The 18,777-nt window shown below is 53.2% G+C and overlaps 1 protein-coding gene and 1 pseudogene across 2 annotated transcripts; both read right to left on the bottom strand.

Annotated features, from left to right (window-relative positions):
• Positions 1-596: 596 nt before the first annotated feature.
• Positions 597-2,352, bottom strand: LOC147924789 (uncharacterized). Its single transcript, XM_087496951.1, has 4 exons — positions 1,836-2,352; positions 1,608-1,754; positions 992-1,461; positions 597-899 (listed from the first exon to the last, which is right to left on the bottom strand). Exons 1-4 carry the CDS (start codon positions 2,350-2,352, stop codon positions 597-599), a joined length of 1,437 nt encoding a protein of 478 aa, XP_087353077.1.
• Positions 2,353-17,932: 15,580 nt separating this feature from the next.
• On the bottom strand, positions 17,933-18,472 carry LOC147924788 (uncharacterized; annotated as a pseudogene). The gene has a single exon (XR_015587628.1). The product of XR_015587628.1 is annotated as an uncharacterized LOC147924788 (transcript).
• Between the last annotated feature and the right edge of the window lie 305 nt (positions 18,473-18,777).

The following is an 18,777-nucleotide window of genomic DNA, read 5'->3' as shown; positions in this document are numbered from 1 at the left end:
AACACGGCCAAAGACAAGCGCAGCAAGTCACGAGACCAAACCAGTAACCGGAGACTCATGCCCAGGGGTCGGAGGACGTGGTAGCCCATCAGCAGGATGGTCGGTGAGTTACCCTGTGGTTCCACCAGCAGGACGGTCGTCAACCTGCTCTTGCTCGTTCTGTTCCTCGCCCCCATCACCTTTAATCTCCCCACTTTCAGACCTGTCTTCCTCCCCCTCGTCATTGCGGCCCTGAGTGTCCCCGCTAATGGGAGAAGCGACCCAAGTTGGAATCGGGGGAAGAGGCTCGGCAAAGACCCTGGACACATTGAAGTCAGCATTGGTAATATCCGGAAGATCAAAATCTTCAACCTCGTCCTTCAACTGATCCATCACGGCGACAACCCTGTCCTTAACCCCCTCCTCGAGTAAAGAATTTCGCCCTCGGCAACGAGCGTCTCGAGCATCTGGACATTCCCAACGGCTTGGTTGTACTCAAGGAATTTCTCCCTCGATGCCTCGACCACGTCGGCATACCCCTTGTGTTTGGCCAAAAGCTTCTGCACACGAACGGCCATTTCATGAAAAGCGTTGATTCTCTCGAAGTACCCGAAATCCTAACGCCGATCTCTGAGTCTCTTCGTTTCCAAGTTAAGAGTAAGCTTCATCCCGTTACAAGCGACATTCGACGCCTCAAGCTTTGCCATGAGGTCATCCCGCTCCGCGACCAACCTGCGCCAATGGTTTTTGAGCTTCGATACCTCGTCGCTGAGCCTCTGGTTAGATCGAACTGCTTCCCCTAGCTGGGCCTCGAGGCGTTCAATCCTCTCGGAAAAAGTCGATGCTCCTGACCGATCGTCCTCCAAATCACGGACGTGACGCTCGTAGCGCGAGGTTAAGGGATTGGTTCGGGCAATAAGCTATTTCAAAAAAAGAAAGGAAGGGGTGGGAGTGAGAACAAAAAAAAGAGAGAGAAAAAGGGCTAAGGACCGGATCAGCTGAACGAACGAACCTTGAAGGAGGCCTGATCAACATCAGCAATCGCATGAGCTTCCTTCATCTTTTCAACAGGAAGTATGCGACCGGCTCCGAAATGAATCCTCCAAAAAAGCGCGGCGCAAGCTGAAGAGTCATCCGGGAAAGGACAAGCCCCGCAAGTGTGGGAAAAACTCCAGCTGAAATCAGATGTCTTCGGTTTCTTCGGCGGGTCAGATCGCTCTTGGTCAGCGCCCTCCTGCCTCTTCTGAGGGCCTTTTGTAACCTCAGTATCACGGCCAGAAGTCTTGTCCACCTTCCTCTTTGGAAGTGTCTCGGCAGATCCGATGTGGCGATTTGAGGGAAGAGGCTTAGAGAGCTGTTTCGATGGAGTATCAGACGATTGATGAGATCGAGAAGAAACCTTCTTGGTTGAACTAGCGCCTAAGGAAGAGGCAGCGCGACGAGCGTCTGGTTGGGGAGTCGAACGAGGAAGAGAGGACAGCTCTGACGCTCAGCGATAACGAGCAGATGCATTGGGAACATTCAAATTCAGTTTGCCCATCGTTCCGGCTAAAGTAAGGGATGATGAAAACAGTGTCAGATCAAAAGCATAAAAAAAAAAGATAAGATAAATCACACACAAGGACTACCTTTCTTTCTTGAGGGAGCTGGTGCTTTTCTCGGACGACCTCTCTTTGATTCGGTACCCGGCCAAACGTAAGGGTAGAAGACCTTGATCGCGTCGATCTCAGTTTGGAAAGAAGAAGGATATGGAAGCAAACACCTCGGAATAACAACTACAAAAAAAAAAGAGAAGGGTTAAGTGAAACCAAATACGAGCAAAAGACAAAAGTAAACAAGCAGGAACGGTCGGCTACCGGGTGAAGGGTTCCACCCATAAAACCAAGGAATGGACGGACCCTCTATAACCCCCGGAACAACTTCTAGAAAGAAATACAAGCCTTTCCAATTATAAGTTTTTCCTTTGGCACCTTTGACGAGAGTCATCTTCTTCGACGAAGCCAGACAATAAAGCCCTGGAGTTTTTGTCCGATTCGATGGGTTCTGACATGTCAGCTCCTCCAAATGATCACAAGTGAGCTTGATTCCTGCGGCTTCGGCCATAATTAAAAGACCCATGGCGTTTCGAAAGGTTGTCGGGGCAAATTGAGAAATGGCCGCCTTACGACGAGCGAAATACGTCATCACAAAGGAAAGAAGAGGGAAAGTGAGCCCGCACTCGGTAAAGTATTTTTCCGAGAGACATATGAACCCTAGAGGGGCGTCCCAGGGACGTTGAGCTGGAGTCGGGATCAAAATATTAGGTTTAACTGTTAACTTCCCGATACGAACCGCTTCAACGGCCGTGTCAATATCCAGCGTCGATTGACGCATGTGAGAAAAAATATTCTCGGTCGGCAGAGGGAGGTCGCTCATTTCGGGAGAAGACAGGTTATCGGTTAATGGCTCATCGATCAGAGAGGGGATCCTACAGGGGAGTCCCGACGAGCTGGAAACGGCCGTCTCAGAAAAAGACGACACTGGGTCTCTTCATACCGAGCTATGTCAGAATCCGCCGACGATGAATCAGAAGAACTCCGAGAACGAGCCCTACGACGAGCTGGCCTAGCGGAACCGTCGGACTCAGAAGAAGTGGCTTGCCGAAGATGACTCTCGGCGGAAGGGTCGGGAGACACGGATCGAGGGGAATTCATAACGAAAAGTGCGAAACACTAACAAGCAAAATAACGACGAGATAATAAGGAGGGAGAGTACCTGAACGATGAGAGCACCAAAAACTCGATAAGATGATAATGAGAGAAGCGGAGGGGTGGTATTTATAGGAGAAAAAGGAAGGATCTAGAAACGCAATCATTACAGCAAGCGCTCGATGACGATACAACTTCCGGATTTCAGGCGCGTCAAGCGCCGCGCACGATGATTCGACCCCAAACATCGAAAACTGTATTCTCACGCGCGACCTTTCGTTTTCTCAATCCTTGTCCGAAGATTCACCACCTCAGTAATCAAAGAAGCGACCCTTCGTCTTCTCACAAACGGTCCTTCGCCTAAAGACTACGAACTAAAGGCGAAGGGGGGGCGACTACTGTTAGGGGTAGATCCTGTAACGCCCGCGTCCCGCGCTCCTAAAGGGGGGCAATTTGTTTTAATGAAATTGATCGCTAGCTGAGCCTAAGTAGCTAAACTACTAGCTCAACTAGCTAGAATATGAGCTGTACGAGCTGAACGTGTTCGATGAACAAGCTAGCTCAGCTACGGACAGCTCTCGGCCAGCTGCGGACAGCTATCGGGCAGCTAACGGCAGCTCGACCAGCTGCCAGGAAGCTGCCACTAGCTCGATCAGGCCAGGAAGCTCGACCAGCTGGACAGTAGTGGACAGTGAACGAGTCAGCTGGGTGCTGGGAGCTTGGTCATGGGACGCGGCAACGAACGAGTATGGGCGAACAGTCGTGACCGAACAAGCACGACCGGACAGGCGTGTCCGAACAGGCACGACCGGACAGGCGTGACCGAACAGGCATCATGACTGAACAGGCATGAGCGAAGAGGCATGACCGAACCGACACGGACGATCGGTCATGGCCGAACAGGCACGGCCGGACAGGCACGGCCGGACAGGCACGGCCGAACGTGTGCTATCGAACAGGAACGATCGAAGGGTCTCGTCGAACAGGTACCTTTTGGGACCAAGACTTCGGCCAGAACCCTATAAATAGAGGGCGTTGCCTTCATTTCCAGGACACCACGCCATCATCCTTCCATCGTCCATCAAAGCCTAAGTAGAAAAGGGGGTGCGGCTCGGCAAGTATTCTCGTCTGAACTGATGCGCACGCTACCTCTCTATCGAAGGTACGATCAGACAAGCGACGGGTCGGTAATCGGGCCGAGCCGATCGTGGGATAAGCGGTGTTTCGTCCGAAGAGTCGAACTGACCGCAGGATGACCGACGGTTCGATCATAGTGTCGGACCGATCGAATGGTCATTGACGATCTGCGTCCACGGACGGATCGATCAAGCGTCGACCGGTGATTCGATCGCTAGTCGGATCAAGCGATCTAAGGATCGACGATACGAGCCGTAGGTCGGATGGATCGGTCGGGTGGTCAACGAGTCAGTCGGAAGTATCGGTTTGGTCCGTGGATTGGCGATTCGATTATGGGGTCGGATCGTTTGATCGGACCTGGCTCTGATACCAAAACCGACAAGTCGACCGGGGTACCAAGATATGACCGATAGGTCAACGGACGGTACGTCCGGTAAGCTTCGGACACGAGTGGTACGGGAAGCCGATAGCGCAACCAATCCCTGTGAACCGAAGGGACTATAAGTCCCCATCCCTAAACTGTGCGAGCCTGTGGGGTTGGTTGGTTGTATGGCTATGCACCAAGGGATGGGTTAAGGTTAATATGATATTCCGCTGCGTATAAAGGTCCAAAGGCAAGGCCGCGAGCCAAAGCTAAGTGGACGGGTTAAAGGATATTCGGCCGGGATTAGGGCCGAGGGGAAGCCGTGACCGCGGACGCTGGGACGTCCGGGTCGGGGTCTTTCAAGTTGGTATCAGAGCATGCGCGATCCTGTGGGGACGTATGCAAGTATGCTATGTGTTCGGACGAAATGAAAATCTCTGATAAGATCGACAACATGCTTGGGAACGGAAATGTGTTCGCCAAGGTGAGCTCGTGAATCGAGCGATTGGTCAAAACGTCGAACACATAGCATAGCGACCAGAAGGTCGGGAATTGTGACCGCGTCCGGGAAGGACGGGTCGGGAAACATCGACCAGAGGGTCGGGAAACATCAACCAGAGGGTCGGGAAACATCGACCAGAGGGTCGGGAAACATCGACCAGAAGGTCGGGAAACAGCGACCAAAAGGTCGGGAATTACTAAACCCACCGAATTCGAGGACGAATTCATTTTAAGGGGGGTAGATTTGTAACGCCCGCGTCCCGCGCTCCTAAAGGGGGGCAATTTGTTTTAAGGAAATTGATCGCTAGCTGAGCCTAAGTAGCTAAACTACTAGCTCAACTAGCTAGAATATGAGCAGTACGAGCTGAACGTGTTCGATGAACAAGCTAGCTCAGCTACGGACAGCTCTCGGCCAGCTGCGGACAGCTATCGGGCAGCTAACGGCAGCTCGACCAGCTGCCAGGAAGCTGCCACTAGCTCGATCAGCTGCCAGGAAGCTCGACCAGCTGGACAGTAGTGGACAGTGAACGAGTCAGCTGGGTGCTGGGAGCTCGGTCATGGGACGCGGCAACGAACGAGTATGGGCGAACAGTCGTGACCGAACAGGCACGACCGGACAGGCGTGTCCGAACAGGCACGACCGGACAGGCGTGACCGAACAGGCGTCATGACCGAACAGGCATGAGCGAAGAGGCATGACCGAACCGACACGGACGATCGGTCATGGCCGAACAGGCACGGCCGGACAGGCACGGCCGAACGTGTGCGATCGAACAGGAACGATCGAAGGGTCTCGTCGAACAGGTACCTTTTGGGACCAAGACTTCGGCCAGAACCCTATAAATAGAGGGCGTTGCCTTCATTTCCAGGACACCAGGCCATCATCCTTCCATCGTCCATCAAAGCCTAAGTAGAAAAGGGGGTGCGGCTCGGCGAGTATTCTCGTCTGAACTGATGCGCACGCTACCTCTCTATCGAAGGTACAATGAGACGAGCGACGGGTCGGTAATCGGGCCGAGCCGATCGTGGGATAAGCGGTGTTTCGTCCGAAGAGTCGAACTGACCGCAGGATGACCGACGGTTCGATCATAGTGTCGGACCGATCGAATGGTCATTGACGATCTGCGTCCACGGACGGATCGATCAAGCGTCGACCGGTGATTCGATCGCTAGTCGGATCGGGCAATCTAAGGATCGACGATACGAGCCGTAGGTCGGATGGATCGGTCGGGTGGTCAACGAGTCAGTCGGAAGTATCGGCTTGGTCCGTGGATTGGCGATTCGATTATGGGGTCGGATCGTTTGATTGGACCTGGCTTTGATACCAAGACCGACGAGTCGACCGGGGTACCAAGATATGACCGATAGGTCAACGGACGGTACGTCCGGTAAGCTTCGGACACGAGTGGTACGGGAAGCCGATAGTGCAACCGATCCCTGTGAACCGAAGGGACTATAAGTCCCCATCCCTAAACTGTGCGAGCCTGTGGGGTTGGTTGGTTGTATGGCTATGCACCAAGGGATGGGTTAAGGTTAATATGATATTCCGCTGCGTATAAAGGTCCAAAGGCAATGCCGCGAGCCAAAGCTAAGTGGACGGGTTAAAGGATATTCGGCCGGGATTAGGGCCGAGGGGAAGCCGTGACCGCGGACGCTGGGACGTCCGGGTCGGGGTCTTTCAAGTTGGTATCAGAGCATGCGCGATCCTGTGGGGACGTATGCAAGTATGCTATGTGTTCGGACGAAATGGAAATCTCTGATAAGATCGACAACATGCTTGGGAACGGAAATGTGTTCGCCAAGGTGAGCTCGTGAATGGAGCGATTGATCAAAACGTCGAACACATAGCATAGCGACCAGAAGGTCAGGAATTGTGACCGCGTCCGGGAAGGACGGGTCGGGAAACATCGACCAGAGGGTCGGGAAACATCAACCAGAGGGTCGGGAAACATCGACCAGAGGGTCGGGAAACATCGACCAGAAGGTCGGGAAACAGCGACCAAAAGGTCGGGAATTACTAAACCCACCGAATTCGAGGACGAATTCATTTTAAGGGGGGTAGATTTGTAACGCCCGCGTCCCGCGCTCCTAAAGGGGGGCAATTTGTTTTAAGGAAATTGATCGCTAGCTGAGCCTAAGTAGCTAAACTACTAGCTCAACTAGCTAGAATATGAGCTGTACGAGCTGAACGTGTTCGATGAACAAGCTAGCTCAGCTACGGACAGCTCTCGGCCAGCTGCGGACAGCTATCGGGCAGCTAACGGCAGCTCGACCAGCTGCCAGGAAGCTGCCACTAGCTCGATCAGCTGCCAGGAAGCTCGACCAGCTGGACAGTAGTGGACAGTGAACGAGTCAGCTGGGTGCTGGGAGCTCGGTCATGGGACGCGGCAACGAACGAGTATGGGCGAACAGTCGTGACCGAACAGGCACGACCGGACAGGCGTGTCCGAACAGGCACGACCGGACAGGCATGACCGAACAAGCGTCATGACCGAACAGGCATGAGCGAAGAGGCATGACCGAACCGACACGGACGATCGGTCATGGCCGAACAGGCACGGCCGGACAGGCACGGCCGAACGTGTGCGATCGAACAGGAACGATCGAAGGGTCTCGTCGAACAGGTACCTTTTGGGACCAAGACTTCGGCCAGAACCCTATAAATAGAGGGCGTTGCCTTCATTTCCAGGACACCAGGCCATCATCCTTCCATCGTCCATCAAAGCCTAAGTAGAAAAGGGGGTGCGGCTCGGCGAGTATTCTCGTCTGAACTGATGCGCACGCTACCTCTCTATCGAAGGTACAATGAGACGAGCGACGGGTCGATAATCGGGCCGAGCCGATCGTGGGATAAGCGGTGTTTCGTCCGAAGAGTCGAACTGACCGCAGGATGACCGACGGTTCGATCATAGTGTCGGACCGATCGAATGGTCATTGACGATCTGCGTCCACGGACGGATCGATCAAGCGTCGACCGGTGATTCGATCGCTAGTCGGATCGGGCAATCTAAGGATCGACGATACGAGCCGTAGGTCGGATGGATCGGTCGGGTGGTCAACGAGTCAGTCGGAAGTATCGGCTTGGTCCGTGGATTGGCGATTCGATTATGGGGTCGGATCGTTTGATCGGACCTGGCTTTGATACCAAGACCGACGAGTCGACCGGGGTACCAAGATATGACCGATAGGTCAACGGACGGTACGTCCGGTAAGCTTCGGACACGAGTGGTACGGGAAGCCGATAGCGCAACCGATCCCTGTGAACCGAAGGGACTATAAGTCCCCATCCCTAAACTGTGCGAGCCTGTGGGGTTGGTTGGTTGTATGGCTATGCACCAAGGGATGGGTTAAGGTTAATATGATATTCCGCTGCGTATAAAGGTCCAAAGGCAACGCCGCGAGCCAAAGCTAAGTGGACGGGTTAAAGGATATTCGGCCGGGATTAGGGCCGAGGGGAAGCCGTGACCGCGGACGCTGGGACGTCCGGGTCGGGGTCTTTCAAGTTGGTATCAGAGCATGCGCGATCCTGTGGGGACGTATGCAAGTATGCTATGTGTTCGGACGAAATGGAAATCTCTGATAAGATCGACAACATGCTTGGGAACGGAAATGTGTTCGCCAAGGTGAGCTCGTGAATCGAGCGATTGATCAAAACGTCGAACACATAGCATAGCGACCAGAAGGTCAGGAATTGTGACCGCGTCCGGGAAGGACGGGTCGGGAAACATCAACCAGAGGGTCGGGAAACATCGACCAGAGGGTCGGGAAACATCGACCAGAAGGTCGGGAAACAGCGACCAAAAGGTCGGGAATTACTAAACCCACCGAATTCGAGGACGAATTCATTTTAAGGGGGGTAGATTTGTAACGCCCGCGTCCCGCGCTCCTAAAGAGGGGCAATTTGTTTTAAGGAAATTGATCGCTAGCTGAGCCTAAGTAGCTAAACTACTAGCTCAACTAGCTAGAATATGAGCTGTACGAGCTGAACGTGTTCGATGAACAAGCTAGCTCAGCTACGGACAGCTCTCGGCCAGCTGCGGACAGCTATCGGGCAGCTAACGGCAGCTCGACCAGCTGCCAGGAAGCTGCCACTAGCTCGATCAGCTGCCAGGAAGCTCGACCAGCTGCCAGGAAGCTCGACCAGCTGCCAGGAAGCTCGACCAGCTGGACAGTAGTGGACAGTGAACGAGTCAGCTGGGTGCTGGGAGCTCGGTCATGGGACGCGGCAACGAACGAGTATGGGCGAACAGTCGTGACCGAACAGGCACGACCGGACAGGCGTGTCCGAACAGGCACGACCGGACAGGCGTGACCGAACAGGCGTCATGACCGAACAGGCATGAGCGAAGAGGCATGACCGAACCGACACGGACAATCGGTCATGGCCGAACAGGCACGGCCGGACAGGCACGGCCGAACGTGTGCGATCGAACAGGAACGATCGAAGGGTCTCGTCGAACAGGTACCTTTTGGGACCAAGACTTCGGCCAGAACCCTATAAATAGAGGGCGTTGCCTTCATTTCCAGGACACCAGGCCATCATCCTTCCATCGTCCATCAAAGCCTAAGTAGAAAAGGGGGTGCGGCTCGGCGAGTATTCTCGTCTGAACTGATGCGCACGCTACCTCTCTATCGAAGGTACAATGAGACGAGCGACGGGTCGGTAATCGGGCCGAGCCGATCGTGGGATAAGCGGTGTTTCGTCCGAAGAGTCGAACTGACCGCAGGATGACCGACGGTTCGATCATAGTGTCGGACCGATCGAATGGTCATTGACGATCTGCGTCCACGGACGGATCGATCAAGCGCCGACCGGTGATTCGATCGCTAGTCGGATCGGGCAATCTAAGGATCGACGATACGAGCCGTACGTCGGTTGGATCGGTCGGGTGGTCAACGAGTCAGTCGGAAGTATCGGCTTGGTCCGTGGATTGGCGATTCGATTATGGGGTCGGATCGTTTGATCGGACCTGGCTTTGATACCAAGACCGACGAGTCGACCGGGGTACCAAGATATGACCGATAGGTCAACGGACGGTACGTCCGGTAAGCTTCGGACACGAGTGGTACGGGAAGCCGATAGCGCAACCAATCCCTGTGAACCGAAGGGACTATAAGTCCCCATCCCTAAACTGTGCGAGCCTGTGGGTTTGGTTGGTTGTATGGCTATGCACCAAGGGATGGGTTAAGGTTAATATGATATTCCGCTGCGTATAAAGGTCCAAAGGCAACGCCGCGAGCCAAAGCTAAGTGGACGGGTTAAAGGATATTCGGCCGGGATTAGGGCCGAGGGGAAGCCGTGACCGCGAACGCTGGGACGTCCGGGTCGGGGTCTTTCAAGTTGGTATCAGAGCATGCGCGATCCTGTGGGGACGTATGCAAGTATGCTATGTGTTCGGACGAAATGGAAATCTCTGATAAGATCGACAACATGCTTGGGAACGGAAATGTGTTCGCCAAGGTGAGCTTGTGAATCGAGCGATTGGTCAAAACGTCGAACACATAGCATAGCGACCAGAAGGTCGGGAATTGTGACCGCGTCCGGGAAGGACGGGTCGGGAAACATCGACCAGAGGGTCGGGAAACATCAACCAGAGGGTCGGGAAACATCGACCAGAAGGTCGGGAAACAGCGACCAAAAGGTCGGGAATTACTAAACCCACCGAATTCGAGGACGAATTCATTTTAAGGGGGGTAGATTTGTAACGCCCGCGTCCCGCGCTCCTAAAGGGGGGCAATTTGTTTTAAGGAAATTGATCGCTAGCTGAGCCTAAGTAGCTAAACTACTAGCTCAACTAGCTAGAATATGAGCAGTACGAGCTGAACGTGTTCGATGAACAAGGTAGCTCAGCTACGGACAGCTCTCGGCCAGCTGCGGACAGCTATCGGGCAGCTAACGGCAGCTCGACCAGCTGCCAGGAAGCTGCCACTAGCTCGATCAGCTGCCAGGAAGCTCGACCAGCTGGACAGTAGTGGACAGTGAACGAGTCAGCTGGGTGCTGGGAGCTCGGTCATGGGACGCGGCAACGAACGAGTATGGGCGAACAGTCGTGACCGAACAGGCACGACCGGACAGGCGTGTCCGAACAGGCACGACCGGACAGGCGTGACCGAACAGGCGTCATGACCGAACAGGCATGAGCGAAGAGGCATGACCGAACCGACACAGACGATCGGTCATGGCCGAACAGGCACGGCCGGACAGGCACGGCCGAACGTGTGCGATCGAACAGGAACGATCGAAGGGTCTCGTCGAACAGGTACCTTTTGGGACCAAGACTTCGGCCAGAACCCTATAAATAGAGGGCGTTGCCTTCATTTCCAGGACACCAGGCCATCATCCTTCCATCGTCCATCAAAGCCTAAGTAGAAAAGGGGGTGCGGCTCGGCGAGTATTCTCGTCTGAACTGATGCGCACGCTACCTCTCTATCGAAGGTACAATGAGACGAGCGACGGGTCGGTAATCGGGCCGAGCCGATCGTGGGATAAGCGGTGTTTCATCCGAAGAGTCGAACTGACCGCAGGATGACCGACGGTTCGATCATAGTGTCGGACCGATCGAATGGTCATTGACGATCTGCGTCCACGGACGGATCGATCAAGCGTCGACCGGTGATTCGATCGCTAGTCGGATCGGGCAATCTAAGGATCGACGATACGAGCCGTAGGTCGGATGGATCGGTCGGGTGGTCAACGAGTCAGTCGGAAGTATCGGCTTGGTCCGTGGATTGGCGATTCGATTATGGGGTCGGATCGTTTGATTGGACCTGGCTTTGATACCAAGACCGACGAGTCGACCGGGGTACCAAGATATGACCGATAGGTCAACGGACGGTACGTCCGGTAAGCTTCGGACACGAGTGGTACGGGAAGCCGATAGCGCAACCGATCCCTGTGAACCGAAGGGACTATAAGTCCCCATCCCTAAACTGTGCGAGCCTGTGGGGTTGGTTGGTTGTATGGCTATGCACCAAGGGATGGGTTAAGGTTAATATGATATTCCGCTGCGTATAAAGGTCCAAAGGCAACGCCGCGAGCCAAAGCTAAGTGGACGGGTTAAAGGATATTCGGCCGGGATTAGGGCCGAGGGGAAGCCGTGACCGCGGACGCTGGGACGTCCGGGTCGGGGTCTTTCAAGTTGGTATCAGAGCATGCGCGATCCTGTGGGGACGTATGCAAGTATGCTATGTGTTCGGACGAAATGGAAATCTCTGATAAGATCGACAACATGCTTGGGAACGGAAATGTGTTCGCCAAGGTGAGCTCGTGAATGGAGCGATTGATCAAAACGTCGAACACATAGCATAGCGACCAGAAGGTCAGGAATTGTGACCGCGTCCGGGAAGGACGGGTCGGGAAACATCGACCAGAGGGTCGGGAAACATCAACCAGAGGGTCGGGAAACATCGACCAGAGGGTCGGGAAACATCGACCAGAAGGTCGGGAAACAGCGACCAAAAGGTCGGGAATTACTAAACCCACCGAATTCGAGGACGAATTCATTTTAAGGGGGGTAGATTTGTAACGCCCGCGTCCCGCGCTCCTAAAGGGGGGCAATTTGTTTTAAGGAAATTGATCGCTAGCTGAGCCTAAGTAGCTAAACTACTAGCTCAACTAGCTAGAATATGAGCTGTACGAGCTGAACGTGTTCGATGAACAAGCTAGCTCAGCTACGGACAGCTCTCGGCCAGCTGCGGACAGCTATCGGGCAGCTAACGGCAGCTCGACCAGCTGCCAGGAAGCTGCCACTAGCTCGATCAGCTGCCAGGAAGCTCGACCAGCTGGACAGTAGTGGACAGTGAACGAGTCAGCTGGGTGCTGGGAGCTCGGTCATGGGACGCGGCAACGAACGAGTATGGGCGAACAGTCGTGACCGAACAGGCACGACCGGACAGGCGTGTCCGAACAGGCACGACCGGACAGGCGTGTCCGAACAGGCACGACCGGACAGGCGTGACCGAACAAGCGTCATGACCGAACAGGCATGAGCGAAGAGGCATGACCGAACCGACACGGACGATCGGTCATGGCCGAACAGGCACGGCCGGACAGGCACGGCCGGACAGGCACGGCCGAACGTGTGCGATCGAACAGGAACGATCGAAGGGTCTCGTCGAACAGGTACCTTTTGGGACCAAGACTTCGGCCAGAACCCTATAAATAGAGGGCGTTGCCTTCATTTCCAGGACACCAGGCCATCATCCTTCCATCGTCCATCAAAGCCTAAGTAGAAAAGGGGGTGCGGCTCGGCGAGTATTCTCGTCTGAACTGATGCGCACGCTACCTCTCTATCGAAGGTACAATGAGACGAGCGACGGGTCGGTAATCGGGCCGAGCCGATCGTGGGATAAGCGGTGTTTCGTCCGAAGAGTCGAACTGACCGCAGGATGACCGACGGTTCGATCATAGTGTCGGACCGATCGAATGGTCATTGACGATCTGCGTCCACGGACGGATCGATCAAGCGTCGACCGGTGATTCGATCGCTAGTCGGATCGGGCAATCTAAGGATCGACGATACGAGCCGTAGGTCGGATGGATCGGTCGGGTGGTCAACGAGTCAGTCGGAAGTATCGGCTTGGTCCGTGGATTGGCGATTCGATTATGGGGTCGGATCGTTTGATCGGACCTGGCTTTGATACCAAGACCGACGAGTCGACCGGGGTACCAAGATATGACCGATAGGTCAACGGACGGTACGTCCGGTAAGCTTCGGACACGAGTGGTACGGGAAGCCGATAGCGCAACCGATCCCTGTGAACCGAAGGGACTATAAGTCCCCATCCCTAAACTGTGCGAGCCTGTGGGGTTGGTTGGTTGTATGGCTATGCACCAAGGGATGGGTTAAGGTTAATATGATATTCCGCTGCGTATAAAGGTCCAAAGGCAACGCCGCGAGCCAAAGCTAAGTGGACGGGTTAAAGGATATTCGGCCGGGATTAGGGCCGAGGGGAAGCCGTGACCGCGGACGCTGGGACGTCCGGGTCGGGGTCTTTCAAGTTGGTATCAGAGCATGCGCGATCCTGTGGGGACGTATGCAAGTATGCTATGTGTTCGGACGAAATGGAAATCTCTGATAAGATCGACAACATGCTTGGGAACGGAAATGTGTTCGCCAAGGTGAGCTCGTGAATCGAGCGATTGATCAAAACGTCGAACACATAGCATAGCGACCAGAAGGTCAGGAATTGTGACCGCGTCCGGGAAGGACGGGTCGGGAAACATCAACCAGAGGGTCGGGAAACATCGACCAGAGGGTCGGGAAACATCGACCAGAAGGTCGGGAAACAGCGACCAAAAGGTCGGGAATTACTAAACCCACCGAATTCGAGGACGAATTCATTTTAAGGGGGGTAGATTTGTAACGCCCGCGTCCCGCGCTCCTAAAGGGGGGCAATTTGTTTTAAGGAAATTGATCGCTAGCTGAGCCTAAGTAGCTAAACTACTAGCTCAACTAGCTAGAATATGAGCTGTACGAGCTGAACGTGTTCGATGAACAAGCTAGCTCAGCTACGGACAGCTCTCGGCCAGCTGCGGACAGCTATCGGGCAGCTAACGGCAGCTCGACCAGCTGCCAGGAAGCTGCCACTAGCTCGATCAGCTGCCAGGAAGCTCGACCAGCTGGACAGTAGTGGACAGTGAACGAGTCAGCTGGGTGCTGGGAGCTCGGTCATGGGACGCGGCAACGAACGAGTATGGGCGAACAGTCGTGACCGAACAGGCACGACCGGACAGGCGTGTCCGAACAGGCACGACCGGACAGGCGTGACCGAACAGGCGTCATGACCGAACAGGCATGAGCGAAGAGGCATGACCGAACCGACACGGACGATCGGTCATGGCCGAACAGGCACGGCCGGACAGGCAAGGCCGAACGTGTGCGATCGAACAGGAACGATCGAAGGGTCTCGTCGAACAGGTACCTTTTGGGACCAAGACTTCGGCCAGAACCCTATAAATAGAGGGCGTTGCCTTCATTTCCAGGACACCAGGCCATCATCCTTCCATCGTCCATCAAAGCCTAAGTAGAAAAGGGGGTGCGGCTCGGCGAGTATTCTCGTCTGAACTGATGCGCACGCTACCTCTCTATCGAAGGTACAATGAGACGAGCGACGGGTCGGTAATCGGGCCGAGCCGATCGTGGGATAAGCGGTGTTTCGTCCGAAGAGTCGAACTGACCGCAGGATGACCGACGGTTCGATCATAGTGTCGGACCGATCGAATGGTCATTGACGATCTGCGTCCACGGACGGATCGATCAAGCGTCGACCGGTGATTCGATCGCTAGTCGGATCGGGCAATCTAAGGATCGACGATACGAGCCGTAGGTCGGTTGGATCGGTCGGGTGGTCAACGAGTCAGTCGGAAGTATCGGCTTGGTCCGTGGATTGGCGATTTGATTATGGGGTCGGATCGTTTGATCGGACCTGGCTTTGATACCAAGACCGACGAGTCGACCGGGGTACCAAGATATGACCGATAGGTCAACGGACGGTACGTCCGGTAAGCTTCGGACACGAGTGGTACGGGAAGCCGATAGCGCAACCGATCCCTGTGAACCGAAGGGACTATAAGTCCCCATCCCTAAACTGTGCGAGCCTGTGGGGTTGGTTGGTTGTATGGCTATGCACCAAGGGATGGGTTAAGGTTAATATGATATTCCGCTGCGTATAAAGGTCCAAAGGCAACGCCGCGAGCCAAAGCTAAGTGGACGGGTTAAAGGATATTCGGCCGGGATTAGGGCCGAGGGGAAGCCGTGACCGCGGACGCTGGGACGTCCGGGTCGGGGTCTTTCAAGTTGGTATCAGAGCATGCGCGATCCTGTGGGGACGTATGCAAGTATGCTATGTGTTCGGACGAAATGGAAATCTCTGATAAGATCGACAACATGCTTGGGAACGGAAATGTGTTCGCCAAGGTGAGCTCGTGAATCGAGCGATTGATCAAAACGTCGAACACATAGCATAGCGACCAGAAGGTCAGGAATTGTGACCGCGTCCGGGAAGGACGGGTCGGGAAACATCGACCAGAGGGTCGGGAAACATCAACCAGAGGGTCGGGAAACATCGACCAGAGGGTCGGGAAACATCGACCAGAAGGTCGGGAAACAGCGACCAAAAGGTCGGGAATTACTAAACCCACCGAATTCGAGGACGAATTCATTTTAAGGGGGGTAGATTTGTAACGCCCACGTCCCGCGCTCCTAAAGGGGGGCAATTTGTTTTAAGGAAATTGATCGCTAGCTGAGCCTAAGTAGCTAAACTACTAGCTCAACTAGCTAGAATATGAGCTGTACGAGCTGAACGTGTTCGATGAACAAGCTAGCTCAGCTACGGACAGCTCTCGGCCAGCTGCAGACAGCTATCGGGCAGCTAACGGCAGCTCGACCAGCTGCCAGGAAGCTGCCACTAGCTCGATCAGCTGCCAGGAAGCTCGACCAGCTGGACAGTAGTGGACAGTGAACGAGTCAGCTGGGTGCTGGGAGCTCGGTCATGGGACGCGGCAACGAACGAGTATGGGCGAACAGTCGTGACCGAACAGGCACGACCGGACAGGCGTGTCCGAACAGGCACGACCGGACAGGCGTGACCGAACAGGCGTCATGACCGAACAGGCATGAGCGAAGAGGCATGACCGAACCGACACGGACGATCGGTCATGGCCGAACAGGCACGGCCGGACAGGCACGGGCGAACGTGTGCGATCGAACAGGAACGATCGAAGGGTCTCGTCGAACAGGTACCTTTTGGGACCAAGACTTCGGCCAGAACCCTATAAATAGAGGGCGTTGCCTTCATTTCCAGGACACCACGCCATCATCCTTCCATCGTCCATCAAAGCCTAAGTAGAAAAGGGGGTGCGGCTCGGCGAGTATTCTCGTTTGAACTGATGCGCACGCTACCTCTCTATCGAAGGTACGATGAGACGAGCGACGGGTCGGTAATCGGGCCGAGCCGATCGTGGGATAAGCGGTGTTTCGTCCGAAGAGTCGAACTGACCGCAGGATGACCGACGGTTCGATCATAGTGTCGGACCGATCGAATGGTCATTGACGATCTGCGTCCACAGACGGATCGATCAAGCGTCAACCGGTGATTCGATCGCTAGTCGGATCGGGCGATCTAAGGATCGACGATACGAGCCGTAGGTTGGATGGATCGGTCGGGTGGTCAACGAGTCAGTCGGAAGTATCGGCTTGGTCCGTGGATTGGCGATTCGATTATGGGGTCGGATCGTTTGATCGGACCTGGCTCTGATACCAAGACCGACGAGTCGACCGGGGTACCAAGATATGACCGATAGGTCAACGGACGGTACGTCCGGTAAGCTTCGGACACGAGTGGTACGGGAAGCCGATAGCGCAACCGATCCCTGTGAACCGAAGGGACTATAAGTCCCCATCCCTAAACTGTGCGAGCCTGTGGGGTTGGTTGGTTGTATGGCTATGCACCAAGGGATGGGTTAAGGTTAATATGATAATCCGCTGCGTATAAAGGTCCAAAGGCAAGGCCGCGAGCCAAAGCTAAGTGGACGGGTTAAAGGATATTCGGCCGGGATTAGGGCCGAGGGGAAGCCGTGACCGCGGACGCTGGGACGTCCGGGTCGGGGTCTTTCAGATCCCTACCCTAACAAGAAGCCTGGCCCAGGAAAAGCCCAAAATAAACCTCCCAAGAAAGGAGGGGTATTATGGTCTTTTAAATGGACGAACCGACACGACTCCCTATAAGTACAGGCGTATGGCCTTCGGGGGAGGAGATCGTGGAAAAAGGCAGAGAATTGGTACATCAAGTACAAAGTTTCAACCCGTCTAGCAAGAGTCGACGAGCTTGTAGCTCGTCCATTATTCTCGTTCATTCTTGTAACTCGTCTAAGTTGTGTTGTAATCCGTCTTTTGTGTCTCGGCACCGATTAAATAGAAGAGAACTTTGACCTCCTTTAATCGAACTAAAACATTCTAATTGTGACCAATCTGGACATCAACAGTAGTGCTTTGTTTTTAGGGATTTTATCCCCAATTCATTTCATCGGTCAAGAGCACTTCATCATCGTCGGTTGAACTATTTTAATCTTCTTTAATTTGTAATAAATTGTAGGATTAAACATATAGCTAGAATATTAAAAACCTCAAGAGTTAAACTTCTGATTGTGATTGAGACAAATCTTTTATGGGTATTTCCCAAGAACTCGATAAACGATCAAGAAAAGAGAATATATGATTCAATTATAGAGTGTGTGACTCATAAGGAACAAGATGAGAAGAAATGCAGAACCAAACATAAATATATATTATAGGGATATAAACTCATCAGAGATGAGTTTAGAGGCAACAATTTCCCAATTATTTTACTTACAAGAAAGTCTCTCTGGACTTAAATAGTTCCAAGAAAAATTAAAATTAACATGTCTATATATTTCACTCGCCCTCAAGATCAATATCTTAGTTACTTATTTATTAGAGAGCTTCACTCTGAAATTGTAAAAGTAACCTATCACTCTTGGGTTTCCTCCTTCTCCTTCTTAACTTCTTTTATCTTCTTGGAGAGCTCTTTCAACTTCACTTGCTTATCGGTTATCTTCCTCTTAACCCCTTCAATGGCTTCTCCATCTCATCTTTCAACTCCGTGCTCTCACGATCCAGCTCTTCAAGACGAGTATCCACACTAGTGTTTCCAACATTAGCCATTTTTTCTCACAAAGATTTCCAAATAAAAAGAAAGAAAAAGATGAAAAAACTTATAAAAATGCGATATTGTGAAAGAATTTAATTTGTGTGTGTTGCAATATAAAAAACCTCTTCTATAACATCTCCATTTATAGCTGAAAAAGGTGATAATGTTGAGTTGCGTACTTCAACTCTCCACCTACGCTACTAACACAAACTTACTAATTCTCTCACAAGTCTATGGTTAATTAAGGCAATAACTTTACTTTAAAGGTTAGACCTCGTGAAGGTTCATTTCTCTACAAATTATTTTTTTATTAAAAATTATAATGAAAATAAATGTAGCCAGATAATAAATCAATAAATATATATAGTTAACCTTTCCCCCCTAGTTTAATTCATCAGCCCATGGATATGAATTAAAATCAATCTCAATGGTGGTTTG

This window comes from Camelina sativa, chromosome 17 (genome assembly GCF_030686135.1).
Source record: "Camelina sativa cultivar CO46 ecotype springtype chromosome 17, ASM3068613v1".
Classification (NCBI taxonomy): domain Eukaryota; kingdom Viridiplantae; phylum Streptophyta; class Magnoliopsida; order Brassicales; family Brassicaceae; genus Camelina; species Camelina sativa.
The sequence above is the reverse complement of the archived record's forward strand: the minus strand, read 5'-3'. Positions and strand labels throughout refer to the sequence as shown.